This window comes from Ochotona curzoniae, unplaced genomic scaffold, assembly GCF_017591425.1.
Source record: "Ochotona curzoniae isolate NIBS_2020 unplaced genomic scaffold, NIBS_Ocur_1.0 contig_2599, whole genome shotgun sequence".
Classification (NCBI taxonomy): Eukaryota; Metazoa; Chordata; class Mammalia; order Lagomorpha; family Ochotonidae; genus Ochotona; species Ochotona curzoniae.
Genome location: NW_024465520.1, coordinates 14635536 through 14655464, shown reverse-complemented (window position 1 = coordinate 14655464; position 19929 = coordinate 14635536). Strand labels below are relative to the sequence as shown.

Here is a 19929-nt window from a genome sequence, read left to right as displayed (position 1 = left end):
AAGCAGTTGGTTATTGCAGCAGAAAATGGACTAAGACATGAGCTAAGGTCATAGATCACTCCATTAGGCATCCAACATAACGATGGAAAAAGCAGAGTTGCACTTTCTTAGAAATCATCCCTGTTTTTAGCAGATGCAGTCGCAGACTTGGTCTTGGAATCACTGCATCACATAGGATGTGAAAAGGAAAGAAAAAGTATAGTCATATCACCTTCCATCCCCATGGAAAGAATGTCATAGTTTTACCAGTGTTCTTGCCTCAGTCCTCCACCAGATCTGCCCAAAAGCCCATGGCTGTCCAATGCATCAGGCCACTTGGTCCGCACTCAGGAGGGCATGTGTAGGACATGTCCATATCTTCTCCCATTTTTGACAATCAATATTTCAGCTGCATTTCCAATTTTCTTTCACACTATTCCTCAAGGAGGATGAGTCACTGCCCAGTTTTAGATATTATGGGCTATAGAGTGAATTTCCTTGTTTGAAGAAATAGCTTTAGGTATTTGAAAACAATGCAGTACCATCTCTTTGGGTCCTTTTTTGTTTAAAGATTGGCTTGAAAGAAGAATAGCAGAGAAGAAAGAAGGACTGCATCAGCCAAGGCCAAGAGCTGAGAGCACCCTCCCTGTTACCCATGCTGCTGGCAGCGACATCATCCAACACCTGCTCATGGACAGGAGCATGAAGCCGGGACTCAGCATCAACCACTGCAACAGGGCTACATGCCCATCCGCTCTGAGCATTTGTGTCTGTTCCTGAGAATACGGAGTGTTATCCAGAGTGCCTGTGCCTGTCAGGACCCATTTGCAGCATCCCAGGATGACTGACATCAACCCACTTTGCCAGCTTTGGTTAAGACTTCCCTTCCAAGAATTCTGTCCCATCAAGCTGCTCTCTCTTATTGACAGGCAGAAGTTTTTATGAGCATTTTATTGGCATTTAGAGGATGCCAGAGGAACATTCTATTCTGCCCTACTTTGCATTGCTGCAGCTCCCCAAACTCATTCTTGTTACCAATCCAGCTGATGGTCAAGTGGGACACACTGGGATGTCTGCTGCTTGGTTCAGTCACTTTCTGATGCTGGAAAGAAATCCTCCGGATGGACTACCGTCTCAAGAATTGATCCATATCAGACTATTTCCTATGGTGTAGGTTATTCATGCTTATTTAGCATATCCATAGATTACATTAAAGGACAGATTTACAGTGCCTACCATTCTACTATGCCAGGTACTGGAGTTATCTTCCAGTCTTTCACCACAATATAGTCAGGTGAAATAGTGAGTCACTTACATTAGCTTTCTTCAGTATGTATCTGTTTTTGTCTAAATATTCACCTGAATCCTGTTAACTCTGGTTTCTGTTTGCCTCAGTCTCGGTGGCCCCTACTAGGACTTCACAAAGAGACTTTGGTTATTACAGTGTCAGGGTGTCCCAGAAACTTCTCTCCACCCTGAGCATTTTACTTGCTTGCATCTAGGTTTTTGGTCCTTAGAGCATGTTTGATTCTAGGGAATCTGGCCAATGCTTTCATTGACTGATCTATTGATTCAGGCAACTGTAGAACGAGCTTGTCATACTCTGCTTTTTTGAGTTTAAAAATTTCTCTGAATTGAGATAAACACAGCAGACTCTGAGAGATTTTTGACACTGAAGGAGAAGCAGGAGTTCCCATTAGTCTACTCAGCCATCTATGCTGCCGCATTGAGACCTTCGTTTCAACTCCATCCATGTCATGTTATCAGTCTTGTTGCTGAATAACCATCCAAAGAGTTCCACCCTCCTAAAATGCATGCTTTAAGTTTTGCATCCGTTGTTCCTCACTTTGTTGTTAATTAATGTCCTTGGTATCTGTAAGTCTCACACGAGAAAGCCAGAGCCTGTTGCAGAGTGCGAGAGTGATCACAGACTAGGCTAGGATGTATTAAGGCATCTTTATTAACCAAGCTTGGCAATGGCATTGCTCACTAGAAATTAGCAATTGAAAACTCACTGTGGCAATCCAGTCTAAATTAAAACCCTGAGAAGAAAAAATGGTCATTATGAAATCTGGCTGTTAAACTGAAAACCCATGTCTCAGCTTCTGCAGCAATATATATTATCCAAAGACATGCAGTGAACATCTTACAAAGACGCAAACAGCTTTTCCTGGCTTCTCTGTCCACATTCCATCCCTACTAGGCCTCACCCCTCCTGCACAAATTAGAAAAACGAAGCATCTTAGCATGCTTAAAGGCAACCTGTCCTCAAAGTCTGTCCATAGGAAGACAGAGAGCAAGCAGATTCTGGGGAGGCAAGAGTCACAGTGCAGGAGTGAAGGAAGCATGCAATCAAGAGAGAGCCCCTTCCTACCGTTGGCCTCTATGGGGGCTTGCGAGAGGAGTGATTATGCAGCAAAGCAATCCTGCCTCCTCTCACATTCCAGGTAATGATAGGTGAGTGTCATTTAATTTACATGTGGGCGGAAAGGATGACATGGGTGGAGAAGGCATGGTTTCCAAGCTCGTGACCCTGAACCAGCTGCTAAGGCCATAATAAGACCACAAATCCAGTAAGACTTCTCTGTGTGTTTTTGAATTCTACAGTAGTAGAGTCACATGATGGGGGTTGGGGGGGAGGGAGGGCAATGAGAAAAGACTCCCTTGATCAAAGCATTTACCGTGACTTGGGTAACAGATACATGAATATTCTGACCTTTGTATGATAGTTTGTATGAAAGCCCACACAACTGCTTTCTTCAGGTGTTACCCAGAGTGTATACAAGGAATTAGGAAGGCTGCCTTTTGGTTAGCACACTTTGCACAGTGGCATAAGCTTTTATCCAGGCAGCCAGGCGGACTATTCCTCCTGGAATAACCTGTGTCTGGATCATGTGTAGTCATCTGTGATTGCTGTGAATCTTCTATCAACATGGAAACCACAGGGACATCACACACTCACAGTCCATTTTAATAAAAATTTTTCCTGGACAGATAATAACAATCCACAGAAGACGACACCTCCTTCACACTATCCCAACTGATGGCTATAGTTCCTTGTTTCTGTCCTCTCTCCACACAGAATATCTTTTTCGATGACCACAAGTCATAGAGGTACTTTCTGTTGCTGCTGCATGATTTTCCCTTTTGGGGTTGGCTTGAAGCTAGTGGGCATAGGTCAGATGTAAATATCTGAGCTTGGTTCAGGGTTAATATACCTTCTAGCATTCTCTTTTACATTCATCTTAACTATTAAAAACTATTAATAGCCACTTTCTTATTTTGCATTTATTTCCCTTTGCATTCTCTGGAGTTGGGCCTCTGATGAGGATTCACTGATGATTTTTAGCTTCAAATTCTGCAAATTAAAGGGTAAGTTTCCCCAACCAGACTGTTCTTACTTCAAATGTTAGCTCCAAATGGGATCCTTAGGCTACTAGTACTTTCTAAATTGAGTACAAATTTGGAGGTTCCCACAACCCTTCCTTGTGTGTGAAAATTATCATGACAATGAGAGGAAAATTGTGCTAGCAACACTGAAAGAGCTTTTGAAACAGGCCATTAGGAAGCAGCACTCAGGCGTGATTTTAAGGGCTACCTACAATATAAGTTTTGGCTGCTTACACTCCTCTAACTATAGACATCTGGACCACACTGCAGCAACCAAATGATTATTTAATGCCCAACATGCATAACAAGAAGCTCCCATTTACGGATATTTCCATTCTATTCTTACATTCTTTTCTTGTTGCCCCTGTTCCTTCTCAGAATTCAATAGATCTTACAAACTCCCACTTTCCAGCTCTCCTAAAAAAAAGATTCAGGGTTACCTGAATTTAAGCCTCCCAAATTGCAATTCCTAAGACCCCTAAATAAAGCTCTTTTACAGTTTCTGAGTTTGAATTCATTGACACTAGAATGTCACAGAACTCAGGCCATGTATACAACTTCGGTCTTATAAAGGATAGAACATAGGTACAACAAAATGTGAGAAATGCGTTGGACAAGGTTTGGAGGTGAATCAAAGGCTGAGAAAAGGAAAGACAGAGTGAGATTTTCCATCAACTGGGTCATTTTCCAAACACCATCCAGGTGTCTCCTATTGGTAGCAGAGATCCACGCACTTGTGCTGTAACCTGCTGGCTTCTAGTGCATGGCAGCAGGAAGCTAGAATCGGGCATGGAGCCAAGAGTAGAATGCAGGTATTCTAACAATATGCACCAGAGACGTCTCAAGATTTTAACTGCTATCCCAAACTCTGCCTTCTTCCCACAATTAGATTTAGGACTTTTGAGTCCAAAGAAGATCCAGAGAAGACTGATTATGGCAGAAAATGCTTTTCATTATAGATAAGACCACATTATGTAGGGAAGTAAGGGTTCAGTCCACTCAAACAGTGGGTGTATGTGGCAGGAGGCAGGCGCGCTTTTTAAGTTACTTTTTGGGATAGGGTCATGTGGATGTCAGAATACCACAATGTCTATAATAGGGTGGGCTCAAGTGTGCAGACGGTCTTGCCAGTGGTTGGTAACAGAAGCCAGTTTTCCCCCTTTAAACCACTCTATCTCAGCTACCTCACCTATTTGCAAGTGCAATGGCTGAGTCCTTGTAAGACCCAGTAGTCATTCCTTCCTTCTCAAACATACCCTCAGCTGCTCCCACTCTAATACATCTGAGACCCAGATAGAATGTGGGAGGGGTTGGACTAGCCTACTGCACACTCTGGCACATACAGGCACTGGAGCTGGGGATGGGTCTGGTTGGGGTTATTTGAGGTCGTCCCATCTAGGCTGTAAGTTCCCACTTGTGTGTGTAAGGGTTAGGTTTGTGGCAGGCTGGGTTGGGCCAGCCCACAGCACATATTGATTTGTGTGGGAGGCAGGGTTGGGAGTGAAAATGATCAGGCAACTGTATTCAACAGTGGGTGCACAGGCGATGAAGGAATTGGACTAAATTGGCTCATGCACTAGCTGTCACACATGAGTCATGTCTGGGATTACCCAGGTGAGGTTTCTTGGGGCACTCCCCACATGGACCACTGGACTCAAACTCTAGCCATAGCGAATCACAAAATACGTGGTCCAACCTTGGAGTGCATGTATTGGGACTGGGTCTCCTCCGTTGCTGGTACCTGTGCAGTGGACAGCATGCCCAGATGCACATGGGAACATGACAGCCAGCTCATACAGGCCAGCAGAAAAATCTGTTTATAGACCAAATAACTATTGAATATTCTGTCCAATTTCCTTTATGGATTAGGAATTGTTGTCAGTAAAAGCTGTGTTAGTGCAGAGAATGGAGAAGCAATTCTGCCTTCTCAGGAAACTTACATTCTAATGGAGGATATTGACAAATTCAACATTTCTGCATTAATAGGTGGGAAAGCATAACAAGGTAACAGAAAGATGGCAGGGTTGGGAAGCTATCATTTTAAGTAGACTGTAATGGGAAAATATCATTGAGAAGGTTCTGTCTGGAACAACCCAAGGAAATCATGCTCGATGTAAACTTCTGCCAGGTAACAGAGAAAAACCATTAAATGCAGCTACTAGATGAACTAATGCTACCCCAATTTAGTTTAAATGTGCTAATCTATTATTGTAATTCTGCCTGTTTTTGACATTAATAGGAATTTTAATATATAATATGGCTTGCCTATGAATAGAAATCATTTACATAGCTATTATAATGTAAATGCTGAATATTTATCAAATCGCATTATAACTGTTCAGATCCACAAGTGCACATTTGAAACCCCTGAGTCAAACCTGGTTTAGAATTTAAATGTCTTTAAGAAATATGGCACTTTCACATCCAGCTCCCTGTTTGTGTCCTGGGAAAGCAGGACGGCCCAAAGCCTTGAGACCCTGCACCCACATGTAGGAGATCCGAAAGATGCTCCTGGCTCTTGACTTCGGATCAACTCAGCTCTGGCTGTTGTGGCCATTTGCGGAGTGAATCAATGGATGGAAGCTCTTCCTCTCTGTCTTTCCTCCTTGCTGTATATCTAATTTTGCAATGAAAATGAAATAAATCTTAAAACAAAAAAGAAAGAAAAAGAAATACAGTGCTTATCTGGAGCAGGCTTTTGGCTCAGCAGTTAGGTTACTGCTTCAGACACCTGCCTCCCACAGCAGAGCTCCAGGTTCCAGGCCCTGCCCTGCCCTTCGCTTCCTGTTTATGCTGTGCCGGGGAGGCAGTTTAGTGATGTGGAGTGGGATCCGGGTTTAGCCTGGCCCAGCCTATACTGTAAGTGGGACCATTCGGGAAATGAGCCAGCAGACAGGGACTCTCTGTCTCCTCTCTTTGTCTACTTCTTTCTGTCTCTGCCTTTCAAATAAAATGAAAGTAAATAAAAATGTAAAAATCTGTATTTCTGCAGTACAGTCCATGAATTCTTACTCTAAGTGATGTAACTGAAGATTAGGAAGAGCTTTCAGATGAATTCCAGTTGGATCACTAGTGAAAGATTTCTGGCATTGTGAATTATGGAGATGAAATTGTGGATTTATTTGGGAGGAATTAGGGTAGAAATGAGAATGCATATGTGGGATGCGCAAGGATAAAAAGCCAAATGTTCATTTCTCATCATGGAAAACTAGTGGACAATGCCAACAATTGGGGAAATAAAATACATGATATTTAGAGAAGTGGCAAATACCAAAAGAATTAACTAAAAGGATTAAAGATGATGATTCCAGTGAAGGGGAGCTGGAGGAGAAAGGAGCCAGTATTGCTGCAGATCACAAGTCTTACACAACTATTTGCCAACTTAATTATGTACAATTTGATCAAAAACAAAATCTGATTCCTAAAAAGTGGATAGGAATGGGAGAAAATACGCTGCCGTGTTTCTGACAAAAGACCTCCGCCTGTAGATGCTCCTCAACTTACACTGGGGTGATATTCTGATAACTCCATTGTGAATGGTAAATATTGCTAAGTACAAAATGCACTTAACATACCTAACCTGCAAGCACCACTGCTTGGCAACGAGGTAGAGAACCGGTTATTTGCCTTTGTGATCTCATGGCTGACAGCCGAGCCTCACCGCCGCTGCCCAGTCTTGAAAGAGTCTCTCCCTGCATAGTTCTAGCTGGAACAGATTAAAATTCTGAATTTAAAGCACAATTTCTGCTGCATGTGTATCACCTGCATATCATTGTAAAGTAAAAAGATCATAGGTCAAGCCATCATGTGTCATCAAGCGTCCGTGCAAAGTTATCAAGTGCTCTTAAATTTCAATAATGAAAAACAAATAGGCAGTCTCTTCAGAGCATGAGCCAGACACGGGAACAGCCATTTTAGCAAAGGATATACAGACGGCAAACAGACACATGGAAAGACCTACATCTTAACCATCAAGGAGATGCAAATGAAAACCACATTGATCAGAATGATTAAATAAAACCCAATGCTGACCTGAAATGCTAGCAGAGAAACTAGTTCGCTTATTTACTCATGATGGAAACAGGAAACTATCTGAAAGTTTTCTTGTGAAAGTGCTTTCATTATATGATCCTATAATTACACTCTTGGGAAACTGAAAACTTAAAAGTTGTACACCTATGTTCATAGTCCCTCAATTCATAATAGCCAAGAGCTGAAAGAACCCAAAATATACTTCAATGACAGGATGGTGACACGAAGAGGTTCATTCATGTTATACATTGTTATCTAGTAGTTTAAAAAAATACTGATATACACAATGTGAGTGAATTTCTAGAGAGCTAATACTAAGCAAAAAAAAAAGGCAACCTCAAAAGGCTGCATAAGGTAGCATTCCATTTATGTAATATTTCTTAAGTGACAAAATATAAAGATACAGAAATACATTGGTGATGGTCAGAGGTTGTGCATTGGTGAGAGGGACAGAGTGAATGTGGCTATAAGGCTATGAAAGATGGCATAAGAAAGTTCCATGATGCTGGAGTAGTTTTCTAACTTGTGGCTATGGTCACATGAGTTGTAGCTGATAAAACTGTGTAGAAAAAGACCTTCAGTGCGGCCCAGGACCTTTCTATAAATAGTGGGCACATCTACATGGAATAAAAAGATGGTGGAGTGTTATCCACCCCGCAGTGACTGAACCCCAAGTGGGAGGAGTGGGCAGGATAGAGGTATTAGAGTGGAGTTGGTTGTCAGGCTTTCTTTCTTTCCCCTTTTCAAATTAGATGTATTTGTTATTACTTGAGTAAGTGAAAACTTAAAAAAGACTAAAATGGCATATATGTATATATACACATATATAATTTTTTGAATCACCTCAGTGTAATGGAATAAAGGATAGATTTAAAATAGAATTTTTTCCAGGATGTGTTTAAATATCACTTTTGTAATTTGAAAATGAAACAAAAGTCACTTTTAAAAACCTGGAGAGAAAAAAATGGTGTTTGTAGGGCATATGTTGAAAGTCATGTAGTCATCTTTGCCATATTACAGGTGATTCTAAATTAAAGCCTGTGCAGGGGTTGATTCAAGGCACCAGGAGCTAGCATCCCTGCACTACATGGTTGAGATCTGAAAAACTGCTTCCCGGTGTTGAGTGCCAACACTTTGTCAGAAGCACAGTGGGACATACTGCTGAAGAGATGGCGATGATGTCATTCTTGACCTCTAGTATCGCTCTCTCTCTTTAATCAGATTGCTCAGGAGAAGCTCTTCCCAGATCTCTGTACCAGGAAGATGTGGTTCTCTTAGACAACTGATCTGGTTCTACTTATCGACTGTAAATCCTTGAACTCACAAGCCTCCTACTGTCTACTAGAAAGCTCAAAACACAGGTTTGATCTTATTTTTCTGCTTTTCCCTTTGCTTTTTATCTACTGCTTTTTCTGCATACACTTATTGTTAACACTTTCAAATCAGTGTTGCTTTAAGTTACAGAAAGATTAGATAATAAATATGTGGGTTAGTGAGTAAATGGACAGATGGGACAATTGATATCTTTATAATTTGACCTTTTTTTAACCTTTAAGTTTTACCTTCTGGAGTCATACCAAAAGGATTAGTTCTACTTCGACAAGTTTATCCTTGAAAAATTTAAAGATAATTATTACCATTAGTTGTCTCTTCTTCGGTTTAAGATCCAGAAATGTTTATATAAAAATGTTTACATTTGGCTGCAGTTCTACCATATCTGGTCAATTTGTTTTCACTTTCGGCTTCCCTTGCTCTTTTCCGCCTATCTTGATTCCCCTCCCCCTTAGAGAGCTGTGCGCTCCTCTGCTTCTGTAGTCATGACATTCGCTCTCCCAGGGCAGCCTTCCAAAGCCACTGTTTCAATCTTGTCCTCAACCATAATCAGTCATCAAGATCAATTTGCAGGATTCTGTAATATTAATTACTTTTTGTTTACTTCATAAATGTGTTTCCATGTGTCCTTAATTCAAATCATGAATGCCCAGATTAACTAGAAATGTTTTGAATATATTTGAATCTCACCCAAACTCAATGTCGACAAATATGTGTATATCGTCACTGGAAATAACACTTTCCTTTCAGGAATTGGGTTAAATATTTCTGTTCATTACCTTAATCTTCATCACATCCTTCTGAGGTAGGTACTCTTTACATTTTATAAATAAATTACATTTCAAGAAATTGACTTGTAACTGCCACTAACTAGTAAATATAGAATACAGAGCATTTTTCTGAATTTAATGACTATATTTAATAAAGATGATAATAAAATGAACTACTTTTTAAACATTTTTAAAATCACTCATACTTTATAAGATTGTCACAACTTTTCTTTCTTCTTTTTTCTTCTTTATTTTGTGACATAGTTCAATAGATACTGGGGTCTCCTCTCTCTCTCCATGTTCCCTCCCCTCCCTGTCGTTCTCCCCTCCAGTCCCACAATAAGTGTCTTTCGTGGAGCACAGGGAATTTTTCAAGTGGGCAGACTCCCCGGGTGAATTCTAAACCACTACTTGAAGTGTGTGCTTTGGAATCCTGTTCTACATGGGGTCTTAACAATCACATTCTATCACAAAAATGTAAGCAGAACCCTAATTTCTTGCTTTGATTTTATTTAGCATGTGATGAATCCTCAGGAAAATGCTGATGACCTCTAGCTCAAACTCCACAAGAGGCAATTTGGCAGCTGTCAGAGGGCTCTAGTGAACACCAAAGGAATCAAAGGAAGGAGTGGTGACCATGTCCGCAGAGAGCTGAGAGGCACTCCAAAGTAGAATCCAGAAGCACCAGGAAGGCTAGCAAGGTCAAGAGACGGCCAAGGATGACTAAGAAATAAGAACCCATGGGAGACCTGAAGGCAATCAGAGTTCCCACAAACATCAGGAGACAAAGGGGGAAAAATAGGATCACTCCAAATTACCAAAACTAAAATTGAAAAATTTATTGAAAGAAAAATCGAAGAAGAATCGAAGAACTATTGGAAGGACTGTTGGAAAATGCACTGAGAAAAAAACCCAAGAGGCATCAAGAAGCTTTTAAGAAATACTAAGCAAGCTATAACACAAGGACTTAAGTTAACAAGAATTCCACATCTCTTAGAATGTGAAAAAGGCAAACACCACACAAGTATCAAGAGATATGCCAGGGTGACTGAAAAATGCAGAAACTACAGATAACACATCAGGGACCAAAGGCCTTGTGAGCAACCTGCAGAAATCTGTGCAAGATAAAACAATTCGCGAGAAACTCAGGACAGCAGCCAGGGAGAGATGTGAATCAGCCGGACTGCTGACAAAAGACAGGAAACTTCTCAAAACTTCTGATAAAAGATTGAACCCATAGCCGACCCAGCAGGTGTCAACAGATGACATTCCTTAAAGAAGAGAAGCCATGGAGCTGAACTGACAGGTGCCAAGAACTTCAAGACAGCTCCAAGGTGGAAATATGAAATGGTGGAAAGTTGGACAGGCACCAAAACCCCTCGGGTATATCCAGCAGAAGACAGGCAGATTCAGCTGCAAGCAGAAAAGAAAGCCTTTGAATAACATGTTTATCAAGAGAAATTCTGTGCAAAGGATGAAACCATAATTACAGAGATGTTCAATCAGGGCAAGAATTACACGCTGTGTCAAGAGACCTGCTTCTGAGGAAACGTCTACTCAAAGTCCAAGGCAAAACAAGCAGAATCAGAAGTGTAAGACAGCAAGACAAAGAAGAATGAATGAAGTGAAAGTACCCCTCAATAACATCGTTTTTGTCTGACGTACATAAAAAAATAAAATTAGGAATTTATATGCATTTCTATATAAGAATATTGATTTTCCTTGACATTTGATTATTTTATAGGCAAAATGAAAGAAGAAATACTATAAATCATTGTTACAATTTTTGTAAATGAAATATTATAAAATATTGAAGATTATTTCTTGCAAATTAACCATGTGCAGGAAAAGATGGGCTAATTTTTGCAGTTATCTTGTTGATTCGGTTGTTTCATTGGTAAAATATCTTTCTTCAGCCTACCAGTTGTTAAGTCTTCTCATTAATGGATGAAAGAATGAAAAAATAAACTCTAACGAACACGGTCTGACATAAACGAGTCAAATGTTCTATTCTTGACTGGCTTATGAAATGTACATTTCTGGAGAAATGATTAATGCTTGCTGCACAAAACAAAACTCGACATAGAGAAGAGATAGTGGTTGAGACATCCATATCCACATCAGACAGCCCACGTTTGACTCCCTGGTCAGCTCCTGAGTCCAGAGTATGACCAACACCTACCCTGGCAGGCAGCAGCAGGCCCTCGAGTCACTGGCTTCCTGGCACCCACAGGAGTCTGCACTCTCAGCCCCTGGCTGCAGCCCAGCCATATTCTCCACTGTTGGGGGTCTTTGGGGAGTCCACTAGCGGATAGGAGAACTAGCTCTCCAGTTCTTAAATAAATTTTTTTAAAAATGTAAAATCTCAAGTTTTAAATATTTCTCTTAACCTGGAACTGCAAATTAATTGCATGTCTTGGCACTTTTGCAAAAGTCATTGCAAAATGTTCTATAAATTTGAACATTATACTCACATTTTAGAACATCAGTTTATGTTCTGCACCGTTTCCTTTATTAATTCTGCTTGAGAGAAACAGTATACATAAAATACAGCATTAAAACATGCAGCCAATTGCCTTTTAACATGCTAAGTGAGGCCATTTTCTTGATATTTCACAACTGAATTTCATTTTCCGTATAATATGGTATACCTCATGCCCTTTCACAGAACTGCCAAGCCCATTTTCCATGGTTGAAGCACACCCACACTTGCAAAATGGGGCATTTAATGACCTCTTGAAAACTTGCTCTGTCTTACAAAAGCATCTTTCCTGGGGCCAACCTGAAGCGGCAGTATCCCGTATGGGTGCCAGTTCTTGTCCTAGCTGCTCCACTTCTGACACAGCTCATGCTTATGGACTGGGAAAGCCATGGAGGAAAGCTCAGGCCTTGGCCTTCCGCACCACGGGAAGCCCAGAGGAGGCCCTGGGCTCTGGGCTGGCTGGGCTTGGGCGTCAGTAGCCACGTGGGGAGGGAACCAGCCGATGAAGATCTCTGTGTCTCTTCTCTCTGTATATCTCCTTTCGAACCAATTCAATCTTAAAAAAATTTTTTTTTCCTGTGTTAAAATTTTTGAATGCTCATAACAAGTTGTTTCTTAAGCAACTAATAATTACACACACACACAGACACATCCACTACATAAATTTAGAAAATCAAAGTTTCCTCTCATTCTGATTAGACTGTCATATTCAAGATAATTGTTTCTCTATGTATGAGAGGTCAGTAAAAATGAAATATGCTTGAAATGATTCAGTGTTTGAATTACTATTTTTAATTTATCTGTTAGGGTTGGGGGGCAGGGAGAAAAGAAGGAGAGAGATAGTGTGAGAGAAAGCTCTCCCACTCATCAGTTCCAAATGCCAAAATTGACAGCGCTGAGTCCGGCTGAAGCTGGAAGCTGGAACTCAGTCTGGGTCTCCCACCTGGATAAAGGAAATCTTAATTGCTTACCCCATCACTACGGACCACAGGGCACACAGCAGCAGGAAGCTTGGATCTGGTACAAAGCCAGGAACCAGGCACGGTGATAGGAAAAACTCAATCAGGTCCCCTGCACTCTCCCTGCTGCACCAGCATCCACCTGGAATCCTCTGATGCCTGAAAACCAGTGCTAGAGAACACGGCACTCAGCTGGCTTGTGAATGACATAAAATTAAGGTTTCCTATCAATTGCACTAATATTTTATGCTGTAGACTTTATAGATTAAAAATAAAAACATCGTATTGTAAATACTTACAAGTAAGATCTATTGTCTGTACTAATAATGTCACACAATTATGTATAATAGCTTCTGTCTGTGTAGCAGGTAACTTCCAGCTGTCTGTAGAACTAAACCCTCAGAATACTCTCCTTACTGCTTCTAAAAGCATCTATGTGTCCAGGCATTGTAATCACACAGGTTCTCTGCTTCTTAAGACGGCCTGTGAAAATGTGTTTCAGAGAGACAAGCTCATTTATCACCAATTATGTTGTTTTTAAGGATTAAAAAAAATTACACCTGAACAAAATAGTGCTTGTGGGCCTGGCATGATGGCTCCGAGTGCTAGGATCCCATATGGGTGCCAGTTCATGTCCTGGCTGCTCCACTTTCCATCCAGCTCCCTGTTTGTGTCCTGAGAAAGCAGCTGAAGATGGCCCAAAACCTTGGGACCTTGTGCCCACGTGGGAGATCCTGAGGAAGCTCCTGGCTCCCAGCTTCAGATCGGCTCAGCTTCGGTCATTGTGGCCATTTAGGAGTGAGCCAGTGGATGGAAGATCTTTCTTTCTCCTTCTCTCTGTTAATCTGCCTTTCCAATGAAAATAAATAAATCTTTTAAAAAAATAAGGAATTGCAAAAACAAACAAACAAAAAAACAATCCATAGTAGAGTCCAACTCATTTCTATTGAATGGAAAGATATCAATAAAAGCTTGCAGGTTGGATGGAAAAACACAAGTGGAACTGACGTAGAGTTCGATCACCCTAGGATACACAGCCCGGATTTTAGGGAGAGAGCTGTTCCACAGCTGCTACCAAGGAAACTTACTTTATATTGCAAGTGTTTGTTTGTTTGTTTGTTTAAATAGGATTTTGTTGTACATTTCTTTAAGAGTCAAGAATGCCACAATACCACAATGCTGTATGTGCTGGTACTTACTCGAATATTTCGGTTGATGTTTCAGGTACAGACTGCCTTAAAAGAAACTATTTAAGTGAACCCTGCAAGTCTCCTCTCTGTTTCAGTGCTGAGAAGTACTGATAACCACACACAACACAGTGTTAGAGAACTTGGAGAGCATTAATATATGTGATTATTGACATGGTCTTCAGTCCTGGTGCTTAACCAATGCAGAGCCTTAAACTGCTTAAACAGCAAAGACAGATATTTCATAATTTAATATACTCCCATCTAGTCATGCATCTGATAAAATTTACACAGAAAAGTATCTTAATGTTTTTCTCTTTTAATACACTTCAAATCATTTTTCTTTAATGACAGAGTCATTAGCTTTTAGGAATTTAAATCATTCTTTTATTACAACTCACACATTCCAAAATTTCTCAAAGTTATCAGACTTTTTCAATCAACTTGTAAGAGATGAATCAAATCATTTTCTTTTTACACAAGTCAGCTATTTTAGGATTTCTTAGGATTGCCAGACATCTTCTCTCCTAAGAACAACATTCTACGTCCACGTGTCACCCGTATCCAAGCGGAGCCACGCTCTCCGTCTCCTTCATGGTCTTCACCAACTGTAGCAATGCCACAGCACACCACGCAGCACAGACACACACCACCGGGACACGAGCTTCATACAGAATGAACTTCCTGTCTGAAGGACATTTCACGGAGTGGCAGAATGGACACAACACTTGTTTTCGACCTTCTCCAGCACATCACTGCACAATTAACGACTTTGAAGACATGTCACCAGCCACGGGTTCCTCAGTCTTGTGTCATGCTTGGAGCCTATTCCAAACGCCAAACGGAGGAGAGCGTACTTCATGCTTCGTGGCACAGCTCACACGTACTTACATGGAAATACGTGATGCATGACTCAATTAACAGGCTGCATAATAGATTATAAAACGTTATATATTATGCCACGGTACGAAAAATAAAATATATTCTTCTCAATTAGTGAAAATAAGATATCCCTCATGTATCGTTTTATGTCACGTTTCCTCCTTTGATCATGCCACTTTTGGGGTTGAAATAATGTCCAACATTTTCCTAAGCAGTGGCAGCGTTTGGGTTAATTTCCTGAACATTGGTGCGCTAACAAACAACAACAACAAAAACCCGTGGTACTTCTGCTGTCATTGATTTGCCGAAATAGCCTCCTGCTGAGTTCAATATATGGTGAAAATATAAAAACGAGACAAATAAATACCTGCCCAGTTACTGAAAAGAATCACAAGTCCAACTGTACGGTCTTGAATTTCCCTGGTTTCTGCGCCCTGAAGAGGTGCAGCTGCTGACTGCACACCACAGTCCCTCCGCCCCCACCCCGACCGTGGACTTCCGAGGTGGCCAGCAGCTGGGAGAGCGCCCAAGCGTGCCGAGCTCCCAGGCAGGAGAGACGCGCCTGCCGCAGCCGCCAGTCTCCTCCGTCCCACGGGCTCCTCGCCCCCAGCCCACCCCCGGACACCGCCATCCGTCCAGGATCGACCGACGGACCGAAAGGAAGGGATCCGGACCCTTTGGGGTCAGCCCTCAAGAAAACCGCCCTTCTCCCGACGCATCCAAGGGCTCACGTGTTCTTTGCTTCGGGAAGAAGGCACTTACAAGTGAAAACAATACTAGGCGAGGCGAGGCGAGGCGAGGCGAGGGCGGAGACGTCCTGCCAAGTGCTTTTCCTCGCCACGCCGCCCCTGCCACGCGTGCCAGCGTTGGCTTGAACTGAAAGAAACGAAGGCAAACAGAAGATCCCGGGGGAGCACGACCCTAAGCAAGCCGCAGGGTGACGGACGCCCGGCCCAGCGTGCCAGGAGGGTCTGAGGCAGTTGGTGGAGGCCGCGGGCACCCCGCCCGTGGCGTGCACCTGCAGCCGCTATTCCTGCACGGTCCGCGCGGTCCCCCAGCGGCCCGGCGCGCTCAGATGAGCGGGAAGCGGCCCTCGCCGCCGTCGGACTCCCCGGGACCGCAGCCTCGCGGGCGGCCGAGCACCGACACCGGCAGCGTGACCTCTCCGGGGCTGGGCTGCTGCAACCGCATGGATTCCTCGTAGGTGGGCAGGTACTTGACTTCCTCGTAGCTGGGCAGCTGCAGGAAGACGGGCGAGACGACCCGCAGCTCGTGCTCCGAGGCGCAGGAGGGAGCCGGGCGGCCACAGCCCCCACGACCCCGGCCGCCACCGGCGCCACTGTCGAGCAGCGAGTCCTGCGAGCCGGCGGCCACCTCGTCCCGCAGGAGAGCCGGCGAGTCGTCGTCGTCATCGGGCTGTCCGGCGTCCCCGGGCGGCCCAGAGGCCCCCGGAGCCCCGGGCCGCGCTTGCCCAGCTCGCGCCTGGCCGCGCGGGTACCTGCGTGGGCTTGGGCAGATGATGCGCTGCAGGAAGTAGCCGATGGCGAAGAGCACGAGCAGAATGAGCAGCCCCGAGAGCTTGCGGACAAACCAGCCCACGTTGTCCAGGAAGGCGTGCAGCGGGAGCTTGCAGCAGCGCACCGCCGTGGCGTTGGCTGCGTCGCAGCAGCGCTCCCGCTCCCCGCACGCCAGCTCCGCGCAGCCCCCGCCGCCCCGCGAGGGCGCCACCAGCGCCAGTGCCAGCAGCAGCAGCAGTGGCAGCAGCGGCGGGGGGGCCGGCGCCGCCGAGAGGCCCTCGGTCGTGACCCCAGGTCCCCACATGGCTCGCACCTCGGCTGACGCGCGCGGGGAGGCTCGGGCGTCTGTCCGGCGGTCCTTCCCCGCCGCTGCGCTTGGGTCCCGCGCGCGCCACCTCTCGCGCCTCAGCTACCCGCGGCCAGAGCAGTCCTCACTTGGCCACGCTTGGGCGGGAGGAGGAGCCCGAGGCGCGCCGAGGCTGCGGGAGGCGGCCGGTGCAGCCTCGGGAGCTTCTGACCTTAATCTTGCACTCGCAGCAGCAGCTGCAGGGGACAAGCCGTTCACAGCCTCCCCAAATGGCCGAGGGAGCCTGCGAGGGACCACCAGGGCATCTTGGCCGTGGCAGCCACACTTTGGCTCCTGCGCTTTGTCACCTGCGGTTTGTCACCCTCTGAGCCTGGAAGGGTTAACGCCCCGCGATCAGCCGGGAGTCCCTTGATCTTGATTAACTCCTCTATGCCGCTGGACGCACAGGGGCTCTTGCTCCTGTCAATGTCTAGGTTTTAAGTGGTTGTATTTCCCCAGGAATGTTATTTAAATTGACCTGCGACTGGGATACTATCTCTCTTGTGATCTTTCTGATTAAAAATGGATGATGGCTGTTAATGGCTTGTGCGGCCCCACCGCCGTCCTGGGTTTGGGTGGTGGCAGGGGACCTTCTGTTTTCACGTAAGTTCAGGGATTGGCTGTGACGATAGTACCCAATCCACACTTCCACCCAGGAAACCTCCGGAACAGGTGGAAATGGCGTGGAGAGGGTCAGAGGGAGCGTTCTGCAAGGTGACCCAGGTTGATCAAGGAGAGGAGAGGGCACTTGTATGCCCAGCAGTTGCTTGGATCAGCCGCGGTAGGCATCTTGGCATCAGGCATGGAAAGCAGAGCAGGGCTTTGGGGTGGGGTGGGATTGTGCTGTAACAGGAGGCCCTCTCTAGAGATGTCAAAGTGGAATTTTAACTGGTCCGCAATGTGCGGGTGATGCTCTGCCTCAGAGGGGTCTTAGTCAAGGTTGTTTGCAAAGCCTGACTCCCAAGGCCATCCACGCTTACTCTAGCAGGCGCAGCTGAGTTTACTTTGCCTTGAGGTCGCCATTCCCTGGAGAAGTCCCTTAGCTCGGAGCACAGCCCCTTCTCCATGGCGAAGCCTGGAACTCTTTACTTCTGCTTTCTGATAGGGACAGTCAATCAGTCCTTAACACTCAGATCCCTTATAGTCACTGGGAGAAAAAAGCAACAAACAAAACAAACAAAAAACCAGAATGTGGAGTACTGGGAGATGCAGTCCTAAGTTCCTTAAACAGAACTCTCGCCCGCCCGGTATGTCTTGCGCTCCTCTCCCTAAGAGAGCACTGGACACGGGAGATTGAAGGTGGTTGATGAGATAGGTCATTGCTCAGCCTAAACGGCGACATTTTTAATATTATGCTGCTCGGAGCACTTTGTCTCATGTTCCAAACGTGATCCTTTCTTTCTCCTGGGGAAGCGTCCAGCCTCGGGCTAGACAGTTCTTGGGAAGGGAGCTTGCTAGAGCCTGGGTGCTTTTCTCCTTAGCTCCTCTAAGCTACAACACTTCTGGGTGCTTTAGCCTGCTGGGTTAAGCCAGGGGGACAGCAATGTCAAATTGCAGTAGGATTACAGGATAAAAAGGATTCACTTTCATGCAATGAAAATCGAGTCATTTCTCTTTCATTCACCTGTTCTTTTGCTAAATTTACATTGAGTATTTCCAATATTTAGGCAACTCTGGTAAGTGCTCACCATAATAGAGAAAAAAGGCAAGCTGTTGCCCAGCATGGAGAGGACTTTGTACTTTGAGCTCCTGCTAAATGGAGGAGGAAAGAAAGAGCAATTTCCTCTTTGATCATGACTTATTCTTGCTTCCCCAAAAGACAAAGAAAATTACTAAGTTTCAGACACTGTCAAGCATGAGGAGTTACAGAGCTTGAAGTGGGCTCTAAGTGAGGAACCGCAGAAAGCTGTAGAAACTGTGCATTTAAGACTCTCGGCCAAATAACAGCAGTGATGGCAAAGTACAGGGGGCGGGGGTGATGTGGCTGATGACCTGTAGGAGAAAAGGCCCTCTTATTGTCGTTTTCACATTACTAAATAGCGTTTCCATCTGCTTTACGAAATTAGAATTTACTGGCCAAATGGTAGGCCATAGTAAAACAGCATAGGTCTTATATAAACTGAAACATTGAGCAAATTTAGTTATATGAAAACAAACAGAAGAGGTTTGAAAAATGGGTGTGAAGTGGAGTTTTGATGTTCTCACCCCAAACTGATAGTCCCAAAGCAACATCCATTAAAGACCCTCTATAGAGCGCGGGAGCCTCTGGGCCCTCTGCTCTCTCAGTTTCACTTAATTCATTTTGATTGGCCATGTAGCTCACTGTATACAATCCTTTGCTGGAAGGGAATGAAATCCTATAGCTTTAAAAGCCCCAGGAAAAGATGTTCTTCATTACTCAGCATCCTTATTCTTTTCTTTGTACTTAACACAGAAATGAGTAGGTTAGATGTAGCTGGCAGAAAGTCAGAAATTCCAGCCACTTAGGGGGCAAGATGGAGTTTAACCATACGCTCTGTAGGATAGCCACAGTGTAAACATTAAAACCAAACCTCCTTTTGTTAGAAACTGTGCAAAGCTGTGCTAATAAATGAGTTCACGAAAAAAAGCAAGCAGCCAAGCAGGAGGGGACTGAACTTCTCTGTGAACCGTGGTGAAGATTAAGAACAGTAACCACCTTACCTTGTTGTAGATCTTGATGTTGTTTTCTGAAAATAGTCTCTTCCTGGTTTTTTTTTTTTTGCACTAATCAGGATGAATGCTAAATTGCCTGTATTGTTTCAGCTTTTTTTATACCAGAAGAAAACATGGAGAATGTAGCAAAGCTGGCTGTGATTTACCTGGGAGCCCAGGAGCTGTCCTGGTGGGTTAAGGGTGAGTGGCAGCTTTCTGCTCTGTCACATGACACTGGTCCAGAAGGAAACCTCTCTGTTGTCTGTTCACTCTTGGTGACTCCCTCCACCAAGACTCAGGGGATAGCTCTGTCCTTTCCTGTCCCTTCTTCAAAATGTCTAGGTATGAGCAGTTGGCATCTTGTAAATTGCCCCTTTGAT

The 19929-nt window shown here is 44.2% G+C and overlaps 1 protein-coding gene and 1 long non-coding RNA gene across 2 annotated transcripts; one reads left to right on the top strand and one right to left on the bottom strand.

The window, feature by feature from the left end:
• Nucleotides 1–3276: 3276 nt before the first annotated feature.
• Nucleotides 3277–9062, top strand: LOC121152758. The gene is made up of 3 exons (XR_005883303.1): nt 3277–3351; nt 8623–8762; nt 8958–9062. It is a non-coding gene; the product is annotated as an uncharacterized LOC121152758 (long non-coding RNA).
• Nucleotides 9063–16084: 7022 nt separating this feature from the next.
• Nucleotides 16085–16834, bottom strand: CUNH3orf80 (chromosome unknown C3orf80 homolog). The gene has a single exon (XM_040974940.1). It carries the CDS (start codon nt 16832–16834, stop codon nt 16085–16087), a length of 750 nt encoding a protein of 249 aa, XP_040830874.1.
• Between the last annotated feature and the right edge of the window lie 3095 nt (nt 16835–19929).

Bases quoted from the DNA above. Each gene is read 5' to 3' on its own strand.
- CUNH3orf80 (XM_040974940.1), bottom strand. From the start codon at position 16,834: ATGTGGGGACCTGGGGTCACGACCGAGGGCCTCTCGGCGGCGCCGGCC.